Source organism: Hippocampus bargibanti, linkage group LG12 (assembly GCF_051943395.1).
Source record: "Hippocampus bargibanti isolate YZ-2025 linkage group LG12, ASM5194339v1, whole genome shotgun sequence".
Taxonomy (NCBI): Eukaryota; Metazoa; Chordata; class Actinopteri; order Syngnathiformes; family Syngnathidae; genus Hippocampus; species Hippocampus bargibanti.
Window position 1 is genome coordinate 12807501 of NC_142745.1, and position 22096 is coordinate 12829596.

At 40.3% G+C, this 22096-nt stretch overlaps 3 protein-coding genes across 8 annotated transcripts in view; 2 read left to right on the plus strand and 1 right to left on the minus strand.

Moving 5' to 3' along the window:
- Window positions 1-9912, plus strand: part of h6pd (hexose-6-phosphate dehydrogenase (glucose 1-dehydrogenase)) — an 11266-nt gene extending 1354 nt beyond the window's left edge. The window contains exons 1-6 of one of the 3 annotated variants that reach the window (XR_016116611.1): window positions 2433-2585; window positions 4317-4974; window positions 5054-5171; window positions 5522-5791; window positions 5881-7272; window positions 9787-9912. Coding sequence is in view for 2 of the 3 variants with exons in the window: in XM_089010095.1 (XP_088866221.1) it covers window positions 4342-4974; window positions 5054-5171; window positions 5522-5791; window positions 5881-7220 (2361 nt within the window). In the remaining variant the exon portion in view is untranslated. Of the gene's footprint in view, window positions 1-2432; window positions 2586-4316; window positions 4975-5053; window positions 5172-5521; window positions 5792-5880; window positions 9271-9786 lie in introns of those variants that run through there. The other 2 variants (XM_089010094.1, XM_089010095.1) reach the window with 2 other exon arrangements.
- LOC148890523 (uncharacterized) lies at window positions 9391-17963 on the minus strand. 3 transcript variants are annotated; one of them, XM_089010099.1, is made up of 7 exons: window positions 17759-17963; window positions 14870-14915; window positions 14711-14773; window positions 14564-14643; window positions 11927-12057; window positions 11646-11712; window positions 9391-10054 (listed from the first exon to the last, which is right to left on the minus strand). In XM_089010099.1, the coding sequence occupies exons 1-7, from the start codon at window positions 17838-17840 to the stop codon at window positions 10002-10004; spliced, it is 522 nt and encodes a 173-aa protein (XP_088866225.1). In that variant the 5' UTR covers window positions 17841-17963; the 3' UTR covers window positions 9391-10001. The 3 variants fall into 3 exon arrangements, with proteins under 3 accessions (XP_088866225.1, XP_088866226.1, XP_088866224.1); XM_089010100.1 differs by lacking the exon at window positions 17759-17963 and having other exon boundaries at window positions 14870-15003; XM_089010098.1 differs by lacking the exon at window positions 9391-10054 and having other exon boundaries at window positions 11646-12057.
- On the plus strand, window positions 16928-22067 carry rbp7b (retinol binding protein 7b, cellular). Of its 2 annotated transcripts, XM_089010102.1 has the most exons (5): window positions 16928-17055; window positions 21229-21278; window positions 21354-21407; window positions 21539-21639; window positions 21779-22067. In XM_089010102.1, the coding sequence occupies exons 1-5, from the start codon at window positions 16983-16985 to the stop codon at window positions 21831-21833; spliced, it is 333 nt and encodes a 110-aa protein (XP_088866228.1). In that variant the 5' UTR covers window positions 16928-16982; the 3' UTR covers window positions 21834-22067. The 2 variants fall into 2 exon arrangements, with proteins under 2 accessions (XP_088866228.1, XP_088866227.1); XM_089010101.1 differs by having other exon boundaries at window positions 16944-17055; window positions 21229-21407.
- Window positions 22068-22096: the final 29 nt, after the last annotated feature.

The window sequence follows — 22096 nt, forward strand, 5'->3', positions numbered from 1 at the left end:
CAAGATCGCAGATGGCAGTGAGTGATTGGTTTGCTAAAATCGACATTGCGGATCGAGTGGCTCATGGTGGCAGTGGGCTTATGATATGGGCAGGCACATATTTTGTGTGTTTTATTGATATGCCCAGAAATACTGTGACGAGAGCAAGATGCCCAATGTTGTGCCATTCATCCACCAAGCACTGCCACATTGCCATGTTGCAGCATGACAATGCAACTTGAAAACTATGCCAAGAAGGCGTATTGCACTGTCGGAGGCCAGTGGTCACACCAGATAGTGATTGTTATTATGGTATTGTAAAAACTTAATTGTTAAAAAAAAAATATATATATATATATAACTGGGGTGGGGTGTTTGCCAGTATTTTGCCCCAATTTATTGGTAAAATCTGGGTTCAAATACCAGTGCTAGATAATGCCGCATTGGAGAGGTTGGCATCACATGGTTCCTGAGAAGATCTTGTGAGGTCCTGAATGAGCGCAGTGTGCTTTGATGAAAGTATGGTCATCTGCTGATTAATGTGTGAAAAATTAATTAATTTTTGCAAAAATTATCAGAATCAATTAGTACAAGGAACACAGTGTTTGAAAGGCCTAAACTGGTGGAATCTGTTTCACTGTTCTACATATAATTTACCATAATGTAGCGCATCAAAAATCTGAAAGAACCATACCTAAAATTGAACAGGGAGTCGGTCATTTTAGATGACTTCCAAGGCTCAAAGGCACAAACTCCGACCATGGAATTTGTGCAAATGAGCCCCAGTTTGGAAGATGTCCTTGACAAATGGGTGATGCTAAATTGGCAAACACTTTTTTTAGGTACAGCATGCAAGGTTAATGTCATACTCTCATTAACTTTTGAGCGTGATTTTGAGGATCCACTGTGGAAAAAAAGTGATTAACTCATTCACTGCCAGATGTGCAAAAATGTGTCTACTCCTGTGCCAGGGTTTTTGTCATTGTCACATGAATTCCATGACCCACAGAATATTGAGTTTTAAGACTACATAAACATTCAATACAACGTTAGAAACCTTAGACTATCTTCTTTCAACTGCAAAAACATTGTATTTCCTAATATATATGGGTATGGAGTTATCCACCGGGGATCAGCTCTGAGCCCCTTCTTGTTTGCTATGGTGATGGACAGGTTGACAGACGATGTTAGACAAGAATCTCCTTGGACCATGATGTTTGCAGATGACATTGTGATCTGTAGCGAGAACAGGGAACAGGTGGCGGAGAAACTAGAGATGTGGAGATATGCCCTGGAAAGGAAAGGAATGAAGATCAGTCGCAGCAAGACGGAATATATGTGTGTGAATGAGAGGGATCCAAGTACAAGAGTGATGCTACAGGGAGAAGAGATAAAGAAGGTGGAGGATTTGAAGTATCTGGGTCCAGAGCAATGGAGAGTGTGGAAAAGAGGTGAAGAAGCGTGTCCAGGCAGGCTGGAGCGGCTAGAGAAAAATGTCACGTGTGATGTGCGGTAGATAGAAGGGTTTCAGCTAGGATGAAAGGAAAAGTGTATAAAACAGTGGTGAGACCAGCCATGATGTTTGGACTGGAGACAGTGCCACTGAAGAAAAGACAGGAAGCAGAGCTGGAGGTAGCAGAGCTGAAGATGTTGAGGTTTTCTTTGGGAGTATCCAGGTTGGATAGGATCAGGAATGAGTACATTAGAGGGACAACTCATATTAGAGCCTTTGGAGAGAAAGTCAGAGAGGCCAGACTGAGATGGTATGGACATGTCCAGAGGAGAGACAGTGACTATATCGGGAGAAGGATGCTGAGCCTTGAACTGCCAGGCAGGAGACCGAGAGGAAAACCGAAGAAGAGGTTTATGCATGTGGTCAGAGAGGACATGAAGGTAGCTGGTGTGAGAGAAGAGGATGCACAAAACCGGGATAGATGGATGACATTGATTCGCTGTGGCGACCCCTGAGGGGAAAAGCCAAAAGGAAAAGAAGAAGATATGGGTATGGAGTTATATGAGCTTGAAATGAGGACGGCTGTCCTAAATGCAATGCAATACATACTGTACATATTGCTTTATATAGCACTTTGAGAACAGCTGAAGCTAACAGAAAAAGAAAAGAAAAAATATTGCCATAGGCCATGAAAACACAAAACCCGAACAAATTCAGGAAAGGGGCTCTATGTCACATTTTCAATTACTAAATATATTTGTGAATGGCAGTGAATGAGTTAAGGGCCCATTCAGCTTTAATTTGAGCTTGGTCCGAATGTGATGAACCACAAATGCTCTTAACTTAATGGTTAGACTCCAACCCTCATATGTAGCAATGTTTAATGTTTTTACTGTGACGTTGTATCTCCCCATTTTGCCCAATAGTTGACTTCTCGGGAATCAACAGGGACGTTGAACTTTTTTTTTTTAACCAAGTATGGACAGCGCTACTATTGTACCGCGGGAAGCTCAGTGCCCCTGAGCAAAGTACGAAGTTCCCACCAGTACAAATCTCACTGGCTGGTGTCCCCAGATCACTGCGCTCGATTTGACTTTCACAAATTGCAGCGGAGCATTTCAGTCTTGTTTTTACCGCCGCGTCAGAATTTTGGGTAGGTTTTATTTCATTTCTTAATGTCATTGTTGATTTTAGATTTACATTGATGACTGACATCAAATGCTTTGAGTGTCTAGTCGATACTGGACAAGTGTTAATGTACCCCTCTTCTTGTTTTTAGATCCTTTTTAATGTACAGGGTGACCCAAAAAGATGTATACCCATGAGAATTTCAATTGTGGCTTTGATTAAAAAGCTATTTATGTCAAATTACAACCACACATTATTCAGTTTATGGAAGACCATTCACCAGAATTTCAGCTATTTCTGTCAATTTGTAGTCAATATATGGCATTCTCAAGATGTGTTCCAAATGTCCACCATTTCGTTGCTTGCAAACCTGTACTTGTCTGACACAGTTGTCAATCACTCCTCTTTCGGGAGGGTGACCCAAAAAGATGCGTCCCACTGAGTCCCTCACTGCAGCAATGTTTTCTCCCGAAAGAGGAGTGTGTAAAAGTGATTGACAACTTTGTCAGACGAATACAGATTTGCTTGCAACGAAATGGTGGACATTTGGAACAGATCTTGGGAGTGCCAAGACTACAAATTGACAGAAACAGCTGAAACTCTGGTGAATGGTCTTCCATAAACGGAATAATGTGTGGTTGTAGTTAGAAATATATAGCTTTTTAATCAAAGCCACAAGCGAAATTTTCATGGGTACGCATCTTTTTGGGTCACCCTGTAGTAGTGAACATGCTTTAGGTAAATAACTTTGTACGTACGATGTGCTGTGAAGTTAATCTTAATCTTATATATATATATATATATATATATATATATATATATATATATATATATATATATATATATATATATATATATATATATATATATATATATATATATCGGCAAATCACATCACCCGTTATCTCAATACACTTTGCATGCGGGAGCCAGTCTAAGACCGGGAAACTTCCGAAGCCAAGACCCGATGTATTGGGGTGGGGCGGTGGGGTATTATCATTGAAACTTGTGGACAATTGAGTTGTCAATGACCTTAAAATGCATGTTTCTGGTATGCGGGAGGAAGCCAGATAATCAGAGAAGATGTGGCGATAAAGACTCCACATAGGAAAGGCTTCAGACCCCAAACTTCAGATCTGTGAGGGACGCATGACAACAAAGACACATCATGTTGTCACTATCAACATCTCTAAATCCAAACCACTTTTTCATCAATTATTGTATTCCTGTTTGATGATGTCAAACTTTGGGCCACCAGCAGACCTCATGAAAACTGCTTGATGATTTGCCCAGGTTCGCATTACATAGTTGGGTTATTTTTAAGCAGCAGTCCATTGGTTTTCATTCCTATTGCCATTGTTCCAGATAATTTTGTGGGTTTCTAAACAGGGACTGGTTCTTAAACTGGCTTCGATCGAACCCTAGTGGTTCAGTGAGTCGGTCTCAGGGGTTTAGTGGAACCTCCGCCGCAGAGGTCCACCCTAAGTCTAGTCTGCAGTTGGTTGTCACAGTAATTGAAAGAAGGGTTTGATGAATGAGCATATAAAACTGGTGGGGTTCGGTGCCTCCAACAAGATTAAGAACCACTGTAAACAGGTAATTACTATTTGTTTTGTAACCAAGCATGTCTGATTTACAGAATATCTTCTTTTTTTTAACTCAAACCATCTAGTAATTTGAGCAAAATACCTAATCAAGAACTGAACAACTTATGGGAGGTTTTTAATGAGCATGTATCTGTGTCTGTTCTATTCAGGGTGTGGACACTTTAACATCACAGCATGTATGCGACTACGCTTCTGCTTCTGCTCGCTTTGTGTGCCAGCAGAGGACATGGCGAAGAGAAACAAAGTCGCGGCCACATTTCCGTGGTGGTAGTTGGGGGCACAGGAGACTTGGCAAAGAAGTACCTCTGGCAGGGCTTCTTTCAACTGTACTCGAATCAAGTCAGCAGGAACACTTTCTCCTTCTACGCTGGCGGAACGTCAGCCGCCAATAAAGCCATGCCGATATTCTTTGGTATCTTAAAGACGGTGTCGTGCCCGAAGGATGTCTCTGATGAACGTTGCGCCTTGCTCAAGGAGCAGTTCTTGCGACTCGCACACTATCGACAACTCAAGAGCCTTGATGATTACCAGGATTTGGCCCAGGAAATTGAGCAGCAAGCTCGGGAGGAAGGGCTAACCGAGGCCGGACGACTATTCTACCTCTCTGTGCCGGCATTTGCATACGCCAATATCGCGGATAATATCAACACCAACTGCAGGCCAGTTGGCGGGGAGGCTTGGCTCCGAGTGGTTCTGGAGAAACCTTTCGGACACAACCTGAGGAGCGCTCAGATACTTGCAGCTCAACTCGGGAAGGCCTTGCGCGAAGAAGAAATGTACAGAATTGACCATTACTTGGGAAAGCAGGTGAGGACAACCGTGTGAATGTCATTTCCTGATCTTCTGCGTTTGATCGATTGCGTTTCCTGCTTTTGTTGTACATCAGGTGATCTCAAACATCCTTCCATTCAGAGTAGAAAACAAGAAGTTCCTGGGTCCCATCTGGAACAAGCACCACATTGAGAGAATAGAGATTGTACTGAAGGAAACTCTGGATGTACAAGGTAATCCAAATCAGCGTTGCAGTAGTGGTGAGACCCTCTGAATCATGGTCAAGAGTTCAAGGTTTGAAGATCCAAATCGCTGTAGTTTGCATGGTCTCCCAGTGCTGATGTGGCTTTTCTCCTGGTATTCGCTCTTCCACACTGATGTTTGTTTGCCTGAATGGACCTTCAATTTACACCTCTTCATCCATCCTTGACTGGTCCAAAAGAGTCTCAAAGGGCTCCACAAGCCCACGCTTGTTAAATATTAACAACATCCTGTGACCTTCATCAGGGGAGAACATAAAACTTCACACGCCTTCGATGCTCCACTTTATTCTACATGTGTCCTTGTCATTGTTTCCTCCTAGGTCGCATTCCCTTCTACGACCAGTATGGCGTAATCCGAGATGTAATCCAGAACCATTTGACGGAGGTCATGGCTCTTTTAACCATGCCGCTTCCTACCAATCTCACCGACAGCAAGGAACTTCTTCAAAACAAGCTGAGGCTATTCAGTTCTTTGTTGCCCCTGGGCAAGAATCAGGCAGTGGTCGGTCAGTACCAAGCATACCAAACTGAAGTTCAACAGGAGCTCAACAAGACCAAAGACCATATCAGCATCACGCCAACATTTGCAGGTCTGAAAGGCAGACGTTTGGATGAAACATACAGAAGTGGCTTTTTGTTGGGTTTCAATAGGCTGACATTCTCCCTTTTTGTGTTCCAGCTGTAGTGGCGCACTTGGACTTGGCCCAGTATGACGGGGTGCCCATCCTTCTGATCTCTGGGAAGATGTTGGAGGAACGAGTGGGATACGCACGAATTCTTTTCAAGAACGACATGTTCTGTCTTCAGCGAGGCTTCCATTGCAAGCCCAAAGAGATTATCTTCTACTTTGGACACGGTAGCCTTCGATACCCAGCCATTCTGGTCTCCAAGAATCTTTTTAAACCATCTTGGACGGAGGGCGAGTGGAAGGAAGTGACAAATCACACAAACGTGAACGTCCTCGGGTCACCTCTGTCAGACTACTATGTCCAAACTCCAACGGTGCAGCGGGAAGCTTATGCAGAATTAATTTCTCACATTTTTGCTGGACACAAAAATAGTTTTATCAGTACAGAGAATCTCCTTGCATCTTGGGACATATGGACCCCGTTGCTTGAGAGTTTAGCCGGCTTGTTTCCTCGTGTTTACCCCGGAGGGGTCAACAACGGCGACCTCCTGGATATCCGTTTAAAAGGGAAGGAGATTGCTTACAAAAGTGACGTGGTACTTTTCGGGCCCGAACAGTTAGGAGGTTCGTCTGCAAGGAGTTTCCTAGTCATGCAAGGGAAGTACCGTGGAGCTCAAATGGTATCTGCCTGGGCCGAGGAACTGGTGGAGCATCTGGCCGCCGACATCCAGAAGGCGGCGGAGGCGGCCGTGCTTCAAGGCGGCGTTTTCCACCTGGCCCTCTCTGGCGGATCTACACCCATTGCACTCTTTCACAGACTGGCCCTGCACCATTTCTCCTTCCCCTGGAGCGACACCCACATTTGGATGGTGGATGAACGCTGTGTGGCATTGACTGATCCAGAGTCCAACTTCCACAACATCCATCAGCACATTTTACAGCATGTGCGTATCCCCTACTACAACATTCACCCGATGCCGGTGCAGTTTAAGCAGCGTCTGTGCGGGGAAGATGACGCCGCGGCGCTGCTGTATCAGGAAGACATCAGCAGAGTAGTCAATGGCTCCAGGTTCCACTTCATACTCCTGGGCGTCGGCCATGACGGACACACGGCCTCCCTCTTCCCTGGCATCAAAGCGACCCATAGTGACAATGGCCTGGTGGTCCTCACCGAGAGTCCCATCAAACCGCAACGCCGCATGAGCTTTACGCTCAACGTTATCAACCAAGCCCACAGGGTGGCGCTGCTTGTGATGGGCAAGGGAAAGCACGAACTTGTCACCCAGCTAAGCCGTGTCAAGGATGAGCCAAACAAATGGCCCGTCACTGGGGTGAAACCCACTGATGGCGCGCTCTCCTGGTACATGGACTATGACGCACTTTTAGGTTAAGGACCACAATAAACTCGACATGTCAAGTTCCTTATGACTACCTACATTTCAGGTACTGTGAACCTTTCAAAGTGATGGAGCAATACCAGTCTTCTTCTTTTCCTTTCAGCTTTTCCCTTCAGGTGTCACCACAGCGAATCAGTGTCCTCTATCTAACCCGGTTTTGTGCATCCTCGTCTCTCACACCAGCTACCTTCATGTCCTCTTTGACTACATCCATAAACCTCCTCTTTGGTCTTCCTTTCTGTCTCCTGCCAAGCAGTTCAAGGCTCAGCATCCTTCTCCCGATATAGCCACTCTCTATCCTCTGGACATGTCCAAACCATCTCAGTCTGGCCTCTCTGACTTTGTCTCCAAAGCCTCTAATATGAGTTGTCCCTCTGATATACACATTCCTGATCCTATCCAACCTGGTCACTCCCAAAGAAACCTCAACATCTTCACCTCTGCTACCTTTGAGGGACCAATATCAGTAAATATCAAGAATCTGGTCACAGTGGACATGTCTCCTGAACATTTGCTAATATTAGTAGTTTACACTGCGATTGGCTGGCAACCAATTCAGGGCGTCCCCCACCTGGTGCCCAAAGATGGCTGGGATAGGCTCCAGCACCCCACGTGACCCTAATGACGATAAAGCGGTCTGGAAAATGGATGGATGGATGGATAGTAGTTAATAATAAACCCCTGCCTAGTTGTCGTTACATATTCATAAATTCATCTTTTTCAGAAGAATCTATCTTCAGCTCTTTGAATTTTTAATGCTTTTTCCATCATGCTCCACGATCCCGTAAGATGATGCCAAAGCCTCGGCAAAGATGCATTGACCAAGTTATCCATCTCAATTTAGAGAGATATTTCCTTGAAATATAACTCAAACGGAGCATTCATGCCCTTTAAAATAATTGCTTTCGACATTGTCCTCAGTGCCTAATTCCAAATGAATGACTGTAATCCTTTCCTTTTTTTTAAACCGTGAGTTGCCATTTACCTTGCAAGTGACACATATCATATCACATAAAACCACCATATGCACAGATACCTAAAGTAATTTTTATCCACATATGGAAGTGGCTTAAGTGTAATCCAAAAACATTTGATTGTGTGTATTATTTTTCTCATTCCCCCCGCTGTGACGCATATAACATGGGAAAAGTAATGAAAGGAAGCTGAAAGACATTTTTATCCATGAAAGAATTCATGGATAAAATATAATTAACATCAGTCCATGATTCAGATGTTTTTAGGCCAGCAGAGAATGCTTTGCAGGCCTTGACGGTTCACCACTGGTTTATACACAATTTCTAAATGTCTGGTGCCTTGATTTCATTATTTATTGTATCCACTGTACAGCGATACCTCAGGTCACGAACTTAATTGGTTAAAGTGTGTGTAAGGCGAAAAGTTCATCTGCCGCACATTTATTTCCCATAAGAAACAATTAAAAATGAAAATAATCCGTTCCCAGGTCCCCATAAAACATAATTTTCTACTAAATAAGCCTTAAAACTACCCAAAATATACATTTTTATGTATAATAAATGTGCTATTGGATTGTCATTAAAGAAATAAACTGTACTGTATAATAAAGTCGTTTTATTAACCTTTGTGATGGTAGTTGTCAATGGATGGTAGCAATGGTTGATTTAGCGTAATCGTACTGGGACAGCTAAGTCACACAAACGCACACCTCGTTCGTGTTTTTCGATGATCTCCTTCTTCTGCTCGACCGTAATTTTCTTTTCTGTCTTCATCGGCTTAACACTAGCCTGTGGTGGGGTCTTTTTCTGTCTCATAATAGCAAAAGTACTCCACTCGATAACAAACCACATCTGCACTTAAGGTGGTGACGAAAACTAGTCCGCCAGCCACCGTGGCGCTGTTCGACCGTGTGGTTTGGTGTTCATTTGCCGAAAAAAAGTCTGCCAGCCACTGTGGCGCTATGATTTAGTTCGTCCGCCGAAAACTAGTTCGTCTGCAAAGATTATACTCTCGCGAATTTAATGTTCGTAAGGCGAAAAGTTCGGGAGCTAAAGTGTTCGTAAGCTGAGGTATCACTGTATAATGTATGATCTCAGGAAAAGACAGAAAAAGAATTCCAATTAATAGAAATGTTTCATATCATGTGGAGGTGAAAAACGAATGATGATCGTGTGTGTGTATGTGTGTGTGTGTGTGTGTGTGTGTGTGTGTGTGTGTGTGTGTGTGTGTGTGTGTGTGTGTGTGTGTGTGTGTGTGTGTGTGTGTGTGTGTGTGTGTGTGTGTGGGTTTGCGTGTGTTTTTATTGTTTTAAACCCCTGTCTGTAGTTCCTTTTCATAATATGTCAAAGGAATGTCCTTCCTGAGCCTTGCTGTGATCCTTTTGCTGGATTTCCCCGAACTGTAAAGTTGCGACCCATTCCATGTGCAGTGATACATTGTATGACTTCCTCTGACCTGTTTTTTTTTCTCACATGGAAATTTCCAGAGGCACATTTTTGCTTTTTGGTGCTGATTTGCTTTTTGATCTGCTGAACCTATATGACCTCAAAATCAATTTGGATTATATGTGTTCCATTTTCAACAGGTTACAACAGGAACCGAACGTCAAGGATTGGCAAAAGGAAACACCTGCTTTGTATGAAGCTAAGCATTAAAACATGAACCGGATTAACTCACTTTCTCTTCTTTCATTCCCATGGCTTTCAGTTACCGGCTCGCCGGCGGCATGGAAACAGCATGAATGGTTAATAGGAGCACTATCCGATGTCGATGGCAGACAGCTGGGCTGCTTTTATTTGCTCATTCTTGTTGCCTTTTTGTTAGCCACAGCCCGCCTTTGACTGCCAGTGCCCCTAAAAAACAAGTGGGTGTTATAAAAGAACATAAAAGCTTAAGTGGCATAAATGCACCCGCGTTTAATGTCTGAAGGCAATTTTTGAAATGTGAGCGACCCCACGCATGACAAGGCCAAAAAAAAAAAAAGATAATAATAATAGTAGTAGTAATAATAATAATAATAATAATAATAATAATTATTATTATTATTATTATTATTATTATTATACACTACTAATAATAATAATAAACTACTACTATTACTACTACTACTAATAATAATAACCATAATCATCAAAATCGTCATAATCATCATAACAATAATAATATTACTACTACTACTACTACTACTACTAATAATAATAATAATAATATTAATTAACTCATCTCCTCCTACTACTACTAATAATAACAATACTACTCCTACTACTACTAATAATAATAATAATAACAATTCTTATTATTGTTATTGTAATTACAATAATAATAATACGACGACTACTACGAATAATAATAATAAACTACTACGACTATCACTAAAAAATCATAATAACACTACTACTACAAATAATAATAATAACCATAATTATAATCATACTACTACTACTAATAATAATAATAATAATAATAATAATAATAATAATAATACTGCTAATAATAATAGCAATACTACTGCAACTAGTACTACTACAACAACAAATAATAATAATAATAATAATAATAATAATGTGTGTGTTTTTACTGCTCACAGAGGGTTAACATTGACTCTGCCCTAACAAATTTCCATACAAAAAAAAGTCACACACCCCTGAACACATGGCTGTCAATTTTGAGATTTGGGGGCCAGATGTGACCCAAGACATTATGCTACGTGGCCCATGAAAGCAAACGAACGCAAATGCTGCTGTGAAATGTAAATTTCTCCACTGCGAGACTAATAAAGGCAAATCCAATCCAATCCAATCCAATCCAAATGTCAACTCCTACCATGAAATCTTGACCAAAATGTCAACATTTCATATGTAATAAATAGAAGAGGAATTTTTGTGACCAAACCTCTCATTATAGTACCAAAACAATAAAAAATGAATCAACCATTATTTTTGACTTCTTTACATGCTTTCACAGTCAAAAGGCGCTCCAAAGAAAATGATTACTTCAATCTAGCCCATGACAAAAAAAATGTCCCCCCCTCCTTCCCGAACAGGATTGATAATCTTTTAGAAACATGCAAATCCACAAAGTCCTGATTTGGATCATAACAGAAGAAATGAGCTAAACTCGCATCTGGTCATCTTTGCGTAGGGTATTGGGCTATTGGTCAATTTGACGTCACAGTGACAAGTCTGCGTCTCGGTCGAAATCGATGTTGACCACACAGAAGCATTCATTCGCCTTAGGAGAATTTTTGGTTTCCAGTCTTTTCCGAGGAAAAGAAAAGAACTTCACACACCCCACATCAAAGAATAATCGCTCCAGATAATCTTTGAGAGTTGGGCCTTAACTGATTTTGTGAAGAAAGCAAAACTGCTTCATTTAGACCCCATGATAGATTTGTGCACAAATGTAAATGGCATAAGGTGTTTTTTATTTTACTTATTTTTTTACCTGTGCTCAAAATGGATGCCACAGTGATGAAAAGAGACATGTGGTACAGCTCAGGTGTAGTTATGGCCTGCAGAGGTAAAAAGTGAAATGTTAGCATAGTTAGTTACTAGTTGTTGGTCTGTTTCTACCCTGCGATTGACTGTCAACAAACCCTGTCTTTTTTTTGGGTCAAATTCAACAAGGATTGACTCCAGTTTACCCACGAGCCAAAATGAGGGAAAGCAGCAGAGAATATAAATGGATGAATGCTCTACAGATGAAATTGGAGTTAAGTTTCTTACGCATGCAGTCGCGGTGAATGTCAAGATGGCGCAACACAGTCCTTGACCAAACGACAGGAGTCCGAACATGTGACAGGCCGCCCACATGCCCTGAGGGACCTGGTCTATGAGCGTAAAGACCACAGAAAAACCTGCAAAGAGAGAGAGAGAGTTCAGAGTACAGTGAGACCTCAACTTACAAACACCTTAACTTACAAACTTTACGTCTTACAAACGTCAAATTTATGAAAATTAAACCTTATAATAAGCACTATTTTCATAATACACACCCACCACGGCTGGCGGAGTGATCTTCGGCGGAAGCGCACGACCGACCAGCACCAACAGTCCTTATGGAAGGTGACTCTCCTTCCATAAGCCATCAACGACCATCAAAAGGGTGAATAAAACTTTATTTTCCAGCACAGTTTATTTCTTTAATTACAGTCCTCATGCAATTCCCTTTGACCTTCGACCTCCAACGCCATTCCATCAAGCCATAAATAACCATCACAAATGTAAATAAAGTGACTTTATGATACAATGCAGTGTTTTTCTTTCATTGCAATACAATAGCACATTTATTATCCATAGAATAAGGTATGTTGTGTGTAGTTTTAAGGCTTATTTAGTTGAAAAGTATATTTTATGGAACCCTGGGAACGGATTATTCCCATTTTAATGGTTTCCTATGGGAATTTTTTTTTGGAGATACCCACTTTTCGCCTTACACACTCTGTCTGGGAACCAATTAAGTTCGTAAGTAGAGGTCTCACTGTACTTTTACGTATCCTACTTTCCTCACAAATAAGGAAACGTTTGATAGAAAATAAAGGCGTTTTAGCTGTCAGGCGTACTGGACCGTTAGCAAAATAGCTAATGACACATTAATGTGACAAGAAAAGCGTATTATCGATTGAGCTAGCTGTCTAGCTAGCTATCTATTGGCTACCTAGCTAGCTACCTATCTATCTATTAGCTACTTACCTATCTTTCTATTAGCTACCTACCTATCTATCTATTAACTACCTACCTACCTACCTATCTATCTACCTACCTACCTATCTATCTATTAGTTAGCTAGCTATTAGCGCAAATAGATCAAAAGCTAGCTAGCTATTAGCTAGATAGCTAGCTTTCTTTCTATTTGAGTTATTCCGGGTTGAGTGAACGCTGGCTCACCCACAGAAAAACTTACCCTGTGACTGTAAAGTGACCTGGAGAGTTTCGAAAGACGCTTATAAATGAAATGTATAATTATTATTATTATTATTAAAAGGTGAAACATAAGCAGTGTCTCAATATCAAGATCGCAGAGTATCTTTAAATTATTTTTTTATTATATATATATATATATTTTTTTTTTTATGTTATTTTTAAACCCGGTCTGAACAAATATATTTCTGAAGAAAACTAAAATTTGCGTTTCTGTCCATTCTTATGTCCTTGTGTACTTGTGAAATCCGCAAAAAGCAGCAGAGTGTTGTACTGTCTACATGGATGTTGTTCTTGTCTGCTAGCTTAAACCAAGGATGCAGTGGTTAGCCACTCATGAAGATTTAAAGGACAACTGACATCATATTTTTTTGTTTCCTAACTGACATCAGAAAACGTTTTATAGCATCTAAAATACCCAAAACATGCAGGCTGATATTTTTAGTCAAATGAAAAACACCAATAAAAATGAGTTAAAGTGTCCCAAAACTACTTCAAAATGACCCCGGAAATGCTGAGTTTCAGAAGGTCACACCAGGACGTCTTGCCTTGCTCTAGAATCAAAACAATGGCTACAGATTCGGAGAAGATGCTTTCCTGTTACTCATCCAGTTATGAATGTGAAATGTACATTTATCCACTGCGAGACTAATAAAGGCAAATCCAATCCAATCCAATATGATTCAAATAGTTCTGAAGAGGAAAGCACAAATGTTTGTCAATTAAAGAAGTCATTCCGTGTCATTTTGAGGCATCTGGACTGAAATGTCGCGTCACAGAAAATGCACAAGATGGCGCCCAAGCTCCGTTGGAAATGGCCTGATTTATCTGCCGGGAATTTGTGTCAGCAAGTATCAAATAGTAGTCTTGGTGCAACACACAACGATTCACCATCATATTATTTATGTGTTTTCCCTCTAATTTCGCCATCAACATGGATCAACACGAAGTTTTCAGACCAAACAAAGTACCCAAAATGCATTGTGTGTTGCCTTCTCGGTCAGTGACAATACCTACCGTCACGTCACGGTAGGTATCGTCACCAACTCAAAAACAAGACTTCCGGAATATTCAGCTCGAGTCTTAAAATGTAAAATATAGCTATACGCGGTGGAATCTTTGTAAAATACGTACAAATCCCAAATAGCATTCTGTGCTTTGATCAAAATGACTGAGGAGAGATTTTTTCCCCAGCTTTTAATCATTTTATGAAAATGTGTTAGTTGGGAAGTTCACGACAAAGCCATTCCAATTACAAAGAGACGTGAGTCCGAACTTCCAGCCTTCTCCGCTGGCCTAAAAATACAATGTAGCTTCTATTCTTACTGTGTTCTAGCTTCATAACACAATGAGTGTGTTCTCCTGGACCTGAACAATGCCTGTTGATACCGTGACATATATCAATGCTTTTCGTTGGACTTTAGCGAATTCAATGTGGTTTACCTGAGGCCACCAGGGACAGGCCGATGGAAGCAGCCAGGTTATTCAATAAGGGCTGCTTGCAATATCTTGCCGATGTGGGCCTTTTACATCAAATTGACATTAGTTGAATATTAAATCATTGGCAAAGTCTTTCAGTTGTCGGGCTACCTTGCGATGACGTACATCTGAGGGACCACCACGAGGGCCGTGAACATCACATTGACAATTTGGCTGTCGGAAAAAAAATAAATAAATAAAACACACACGTTCAAAAACACAGATGAAAGATTTTTTTTTCTTGCGGGGGAAACGCAAAAGCATACGTACAATTTTAGCCTCTGATTCCTGGGTATCCATCTGCTACTGCGGTACGCTATCAAGATTAGCAAGTAGAGAAACATTGCATCAGACGCGAGCTTCACAACAGTTGCCTAAAACGTGAACACTTGGAGTGGAGTTGGGGGATTGTGTTGCACCCTGTAAGACGATCCTTCCGACACTGGTATCATTTAGCAACATGCAATTTGGTAGAGTTCTCTATTATGTGTCAAATTTTATACAAAAAATAAATAATAAACAACACGATAGAGCAATTTGTTTGGCGGATTTTTATATAAGAGTTAATTAACATCTCAGATCCCCAAAATCAGATTTTTTTGGGCTAGTCTTTGATGGTTCTGGTCTAAAGGGTTAATTCCTAAGTTATATGAGTCTGGAATTATCTGATCTTAAAATTGGGGTGGCTATACAAAATAAAATACATATTGATTTATATTACAGTAAAGTCTCGTTATATCGATATTCTCGGGAGTCAGAAAAATGTCGATATAACCGTACTTTCGATATATCCGTCCTGCGCCGGACTGCATTAAAAAGGGGGGGTGGCGATACGTAAATGGGTTATCTTTGATATGGCATGTAATTTTATCATTGGGTTCATGGATTGCGTAACTAGCATGCTTTTTGTATAGGAGTGAAGTGAAACATAAACGTATGCATCAAATAAAAACGTCTTTACACTTTTTTAATGACTATTTCCTTTCAAAAATGCAACCAATGCAAAATCCTCACGTTGTTCTATACACGTGAAACCACGAACGCCAGCATGTACAAACATATGAAAAACAGTGATTGTTGCAAGCGATAGATATCTGAATACAACACAGTTAAATACATGTACGGAAAACGAAAACTGCAACGTTTACATTACTTACGTTGATGAAGTATTCTGCGGCACGTCAAACTCTTTCGCGATGGAGGATTTGCTCCTTGTTGGATTCTCCTCGACAGCCACTGTTGCCTTGTACTTCGTTCCGAGATCACAATTCTTACGTTTCCCCATGGTGTAAATTGGTGTTGAACAACAGTACTGTATATAAACTCTGCTACGCCTTTTTTATTGTGCTCGCGTATGACAGTTCAAAACTTACGTGACCAGCTCCCGTGCCTTGCGCACTGTAGCAGACGCCATATTCTACCACGTGACCAGTCACATGACCAACGGCGCGACCGATACAGATTTCGATAATGGTGGTACTGTATAGAAACCCCTAAGCAAATATCGATTCACCTTAAGCATCTTTTGTATCGATATAAACATAGCAAAATGGCCGGCGGGAGATGAAAAAGAGCATCGTAGTAAACAGATTATCGTAATAACCATGAATCGTCCTAAACGGAACTAATTATACATGAAAAGACTAGAAATGTGCACAGGAAATGAAAATAGTAGCGTAATAAGCAGCTTTATCAATATAACCGATATCGATATAACGAGACTTTACTGTAATAGCTGAGGCTGTTAGAAAGCACTAACACGGAAGAAAAGAAATGTTGCCCCCTTGTGGAAGGGAAAAACATTGCCAGAGGTCTGGTCAGCGCTTTATCGGCACACCCGACAAGAAAAAAAAACAAACCCAGAAGAAATTCGTAAATTGCGCTCTACATCATATTTTCAATTCCCGAATAAATTTGGTAATGGCAGTGAATGAGTTAATCATGCGTAGGTGGAACACGGAAGCGGAGGTTGACGACTGGGCATAAAACATGAAACTCTTATAATTCCACTCCAAATTCCATCCGCTGAAGCCTGTCTCGCCATATGCCAAGGATCATGTTGCACTAAACTGCACAAAGATGGTTCCTGCAGCTCAAGTTCTAATTGGCAGATTTTATTTTAACAGACAAGGCCTCTCGGTTCGCTCCCAGCTGACCCTTAGCCACCCATACCAGTACACTCTAAAGCACATTTTTTTATCCCCCGCAAGGACAATCCCCACGACAGGAAGAGCTGCCTTGAAAAATATGTGTAAAAGGTCCCGTTCCACCCCTCCAGTGCAATCACCTATGGCCTATATTGACACACAATGAAACATTACATATACACCCCAAGGCTGTTATAACAATTCACTTGATTGTGGGGCCACAAGAACAGTCTGGGATGGCAGTCAGCTACACCGGCACATGGGATATGGTCAGCAATGTCAACTTTGAGGGATACATGATCGCTCTGGGTAAGCTTTTACAACTGATGTGTATTCTGTTATGGTGCTATTGTTCTTCCAATTAACAATACAATACATAATGATTTATATTTCACTAACAATTACCACTATTTGCCCAAATAAATCTGAGCGTGTGATTGCAGTAACTATTGAGTTAAAAGTTGGGTAATAGTATTACTCTGTGTTCTTTTTGATGACTTTTATATATATATATATATATATATATATATATATATATATATATATATATATATATATATATATATATATATATATATATTTTTTTGGGGGGGGGGTCAAAAAGTTTTGTTATTGTTATTATTATTAAAGAAAGCCTTTAATTGTCCCACAATGAGGGAATTTGCAGTCCACCGCAGCAATTTGAAAGGGGATGGAGGGTGAAAGGATAAAAAAAAAACAAGATATTCTAAGCATAATAAAAAAATGTCAGAAGACTGAGGTGTATATTGTAACTGTGCAAAATTGTTTCATAACAAACTGTACATAGTGCAAGTAGAATAGTCGTATTATTATGATTATGATTATACATTTCATTCATAAGCGCCTTTGAAAACTCTCAAAGACACTTGACAGTCACATGACAGGTTTTTCTCCGGGTGAGCAGCGGCAGCCAGACGTGCCAGCAGTTCACTCAACCCACCATTACCTAACTCAAATCTAAAATGGTGATTGGTACAATAAAACTACTCACCATTTGATGATGGAGGATATCCTAAAAAGTGAACAACACACAAGTTGAACGACCTATGTGTAGTATTTCTCCAAGCCCCCATTTTTCCTACTAGCGTAATGCTCACACACAATGCAAAATCACATTGAGAGTCTCACAAAACTAGCAATGAGATAGTTGTTCTATAAACTTTTATCATATCGTATTTTTTGTTCGATTGCAAGTGAAAACTTTACAGGTGGATGTACAGTAAGTGCAGAGAACATGGGCTTCTTGTCAGGAAAGAGGATGTTCGTCTGGTCCTGAAAGAGTTGGATCCGAGAGGAGTGTCTTTAAGGCAAGCAAGACGTCTGAGACGACGAAACTACTTCTCGAAAGGGCCGAATTTTATTTGGCATATGGATTCATGACAAACTGAAACCGTTTGGAATTTGCATCAATGGGGCTATTGATGGCTTTTCAAGGAAAATAATGTGGCTCAATGCCTACACAACAAGTAGTGACCCGAAGTTAATTGGAGGTTACTACATTGAAGTTGTGCACCGTTTGGGAGGTTGTCCTCGAATCGTTCGAGCTGATTTGGGGACTGAAAATGGTCATGTTAAAGGCTTCCAGCGTTTCCTGGTGCCCATACCGCCAGGCAGCACCCTTGACAGTTACTTGGATGGAGCCAGCACCGCCAATCAAAGAATTGAATATTGGTGGGGGTTTCTTCGCAGCCAATGCATGGAATTCTGGTTATCACTCTTCAAAGACCTCAGAGACAATGGCTTCTTTGATGGTGGATTTCTGGACAAAAGCATCCTGCAATTTTGTTGCATCGGACTTATTCAGGTGAGTTCATATATTCTGTAGCTCCATTTATGAAATATGTATTTTTGTATTTGAGAGGGTGTTGATGGGACACAAAAGAAGGTAAATAATCGGATAGTGGAAAGAAGATAGTGGTCTGTGTGTGTGGGGACATAGGGTGAAGGTGAAATGATCAAGGAAAAGATGAAGGAAAAGTGGGGATGGGCAGAGTAGTAAACATGAGTGACGAGTTTAAGGTAGAAAGGAGGGAGCAGGGAGAGAAAAGCAGTCTAATTCTATAATTTCTTGCTCATAAGAGCTGCTATGACTGTGCAACTCTTCCTAAATCTGTCTGTATATCACACCAAATCCAGCAGGCATTTAAACAACTTCTTCCCTCAAGCAATTAACTCTCTAAAAAGTAACCCCAATAGAACTGTATAGTGCCTCCATTTTTTGATGAGACTAGTGCAGCTACAGGAGACAATTTCCTTGTGTGTACTACATACTTGGCAAAAAAAGATGATTCTGATTCTGATATTATTCTCAACAGGATGAGTTGGATGATACTGCCCGTGTTTGGAACAGCCATCTCATCAGGCCCTCAAAGAACATAAATGTCCCCAGTGGTCGGCCCAACGTGATGTATTCTTTACCTGAACTTTATGGCACAAGGGACTTCCTCTCCACAGTTGACAATGAACAAGTTCAACTATGCAAAAGCCAGTGTGTCTTCCGTTTAACTATGCCTTGTGATCCGGATGTATTTGTATTGTGTGCTTCCTTAATGGCCCAGTCTGGTCTGATGCCACCAAAAGAGCCGTATCAGGCTGTGAACTTGTACTTGCACCTCAGAGAGGCCCTTACTGCAATTCTAAATTAGAAGCATGATGTTTTCAGGGGTCAGAGACATTAACCTTTGGTGAAAGCATTTTTGTTTCCGTATACCAGTCATACTGGAATTATATTACATTAAAATTTAAACATGAATTACTCAAAGCAATAACCATATATTTTTTGGTGTGTGTTTGGGTGAAACCATTTTATGGCTCCTCAACTGGTTCGAAGTAACATTTAATGAAGGCTGAATCCGACGACCATTGCCATTTCTTCAACCCTTTGTTCATAATTTCTTTTATCACTTCACTTTAAATGGATTATTGGGATACATTTGAGGACGAATAATATATAGCAATCACAATTTAAATCATTTTTTTGTCTGCTGTTTTTGTTACTGTATAAGGAAAGCATATTTGATCAATATGAAATGTTCATTTGTCAAATCATTCTGGGTGTCAATAAATATACTGTCTTGGTTGCTGATTTTAACCACAAATACTTAACCAATGTGGATCTGAATAGTATTCCTGCACCCCAGTACACAATCACTTGCCTGTAAATGATAACATAATTGTCACTCTTCAATTTCGTCAGCAGGTGGTGTCTTGTGTTTAAAAAAAACATGAATTATTTGGAACAAATTTTATTAACATTGACAAATTGGTATGAACAGCAATCACAAACATATAAATGGAATACAATATCAAGTACAAAAAGAATTGCTTTTGTTTGAACAGTGCAAATATTTGCAACATTACATGACATATCAACTTCAAACCTTTAGGTCAAACTGAAAGTGGCACCATATCCGAAACCATTAGGAGAATAAGTGATATGGAAAATTGAATGAATGAATAATAACCATGAAATCAATTGTAGACACAAAAGGAAAATACAACTGTAGACTGCCCTACGCAAGGTTGACCATGACAGATGTTTTACATCTCAAAGTACAAATAATGAAATGCTCCTAAACTGATGTGTGTGCATGTGTGTGTAGACATAAGAGAGTCAATCAATCAATTGCGCACTTTCTCCCACCATGTTGGTGACAGATGAATGAGCTTCACTGCATTCATCCAAATGAGATGTTGGAGTATTTTCTTTTGTGCCAATGTAAAATCTTAACAGTTTCAATTTGTTTTTTTCATAGAGTCTGCCAATTGTTTCATCTAAAGCAATGTGGTTTCTTTTGAAATCACAGACCTCAAAAGTAAAGTCTTCAACAGGTCCTTTGGTTTAGCTTCCATCTGGGAAAAATAGCCCTTTTTCCCAGCTCCAAAATTTGAGCGACAGTTGCTGTTTTTTTCCAGGATGGCATACCTTGTTCCTCCACTTTTGCTTGTCCTCACTTGATGGTAATCGTTGCCATAAATCTTCCTTTGAGTCTTTTCTGCAGAAACATTGTTATGTCTTGCCATCCCATCAACATGGTTTTGGAGTACTCCCGAAGTCTCAGCCAGTACACCTTTTTTCCTTGATCTTATTTTGCCTCTTAATTTTTGGAGGAGCAGTTCATTATCACCACTGGACATTTTCTGATGACAAAAGCAAAGGACAGCTATTCGATCACCATAAGAAGTGATATATTTGCCCATTTATGCCACGCCATATCACATGGATTTGTTGTTTTGTGTAAGCGGGTTCGGTAAATGATAAAAAAAGTCTAGATAAAGTTGAGGTTTTGCCGTCTTGGTCGGAGGGAGAAGGCAATTAACAGGTGTGTCTCTCGTAGACTCTCGTCCGACCGACTCAAAACAGCGCATGCTCTGTTTGGTCCTTAGCCAGGCATACCTAGTTGAACAAGCAAATACGATTTGCTCATATCATTCCAACCACCTCTTCCGGTTTTCCCGCAGGAATCGATTTTGCGACCCGCAAAGTGGCGGCCTTGCTGAAGCCTCAGAAAGTAATCGATCAAGACGGCAATCGATTCATCATCAAGACTCTCACGTCCTTCAGGAACTATGAAATTGCGTTTCAGGTCGGGGAGGAATACAAAGAAGTTACCAAGGGAATGGATAACCGCACCTGCAAGGTACACTACAGTATGCAGTGTTGACGATTTTGACAAATTTCACAAATGTCATAGTATTTCATCCGTAGTTCATGTAACATAAGGATTAACATTACATCCATTAGAATGTGTGTGTGGTCTCTTTTTTTTAGAGTGTGGTCAACTGGGAAAATGACAAGCTTGTGTGTGTTCAGCAAGGGGAGAAAAGGAACAGGGGATGGACTCACTGGATTCAGGGAAATGAGCTTCATTTGGTATGATTTCAAAATAATACAAACATTCTGTCAACCTTTAACACAAATTAAATATATATATATATATATATATCATCCGAATATTATTGCAAATTGTCGACTTTTTACAGCACTTGATGTGGTTTAAATCTTTTTTCCGGAACTTACCTGTGAGGATCAAGTCTGCAAGCAAGTTTATAAAAGGACACTATGAGTTATTTTACCCTTGAAATCCACATATACATGTAAAATTGCGTCTAGTGATTTTTAAAGCAAAATTTCACAATTTTAAATCTTGTAAACATGTAACTTCAATGTGGAAACAGAATATAATAATTGGGGCAATTCCAACAGTTCGTCCGTTTTCGTCCTGTCTAGAGTTGTTATTGTGTAGTACAAACTCCTACCACATGGTGGTACTGTTGAAAATATTAAAAGCAAAATCCTTTTCTGTGTCGTTGATTGGTTTCTCTTGAA

What these genes read in the sequence shown, in the direction of transcription:
- rbp7b (XM_089010101.1), top strand. Translation starts at nt 16,983, where the DNA reads ATGGCAGTCAGCTACACCGGCACATGGGATATGGTCAGCAATGTCAAC. An exon ending in GGGATACATGATCGCTCTGG is followed by an intron (nt 17,056 to 21,228) that starts GTAAGCTTTTAC and finishes GTTTTCCCGCAG; the next exon opens with GAATCGATTTTGCGACCCGC. An exon ending in CAGGGAAATGAGCTTCATTT is followed by an intron (nt 21,640 to 21,778) that starts GGTATGATTTCA and finishes AATCTTTTTTCC; the next exon opens with GGAACTTACCTGTGAGGATC.
- LOC148890523 (XM_089010098.1), bottom strand. Translation starts at nt 17,840, where the DNA reads ATGGGGGCTTGGAGAAATACTACACATAGGTCGTTCAACTTGTGTGTT. An exon ending in CAGATGTACGTCATCGCAAG is followed by an intron (nt 14,644 to 14,710) that starts GTAGCCCGACAA and finishes TTGATGTAAAAG; the next exon opens with GCCCACATCGGCAAGATATT. An exon ending in CCTGTCCCTGGTGGCCTCAG is followed by an intron (nt 12,058 to 14,563) that starts GTAAACCACATT and finishes CTCTCTTTGCAG; the next exon opens with GTTTTTCTGTGGTCTTTACG.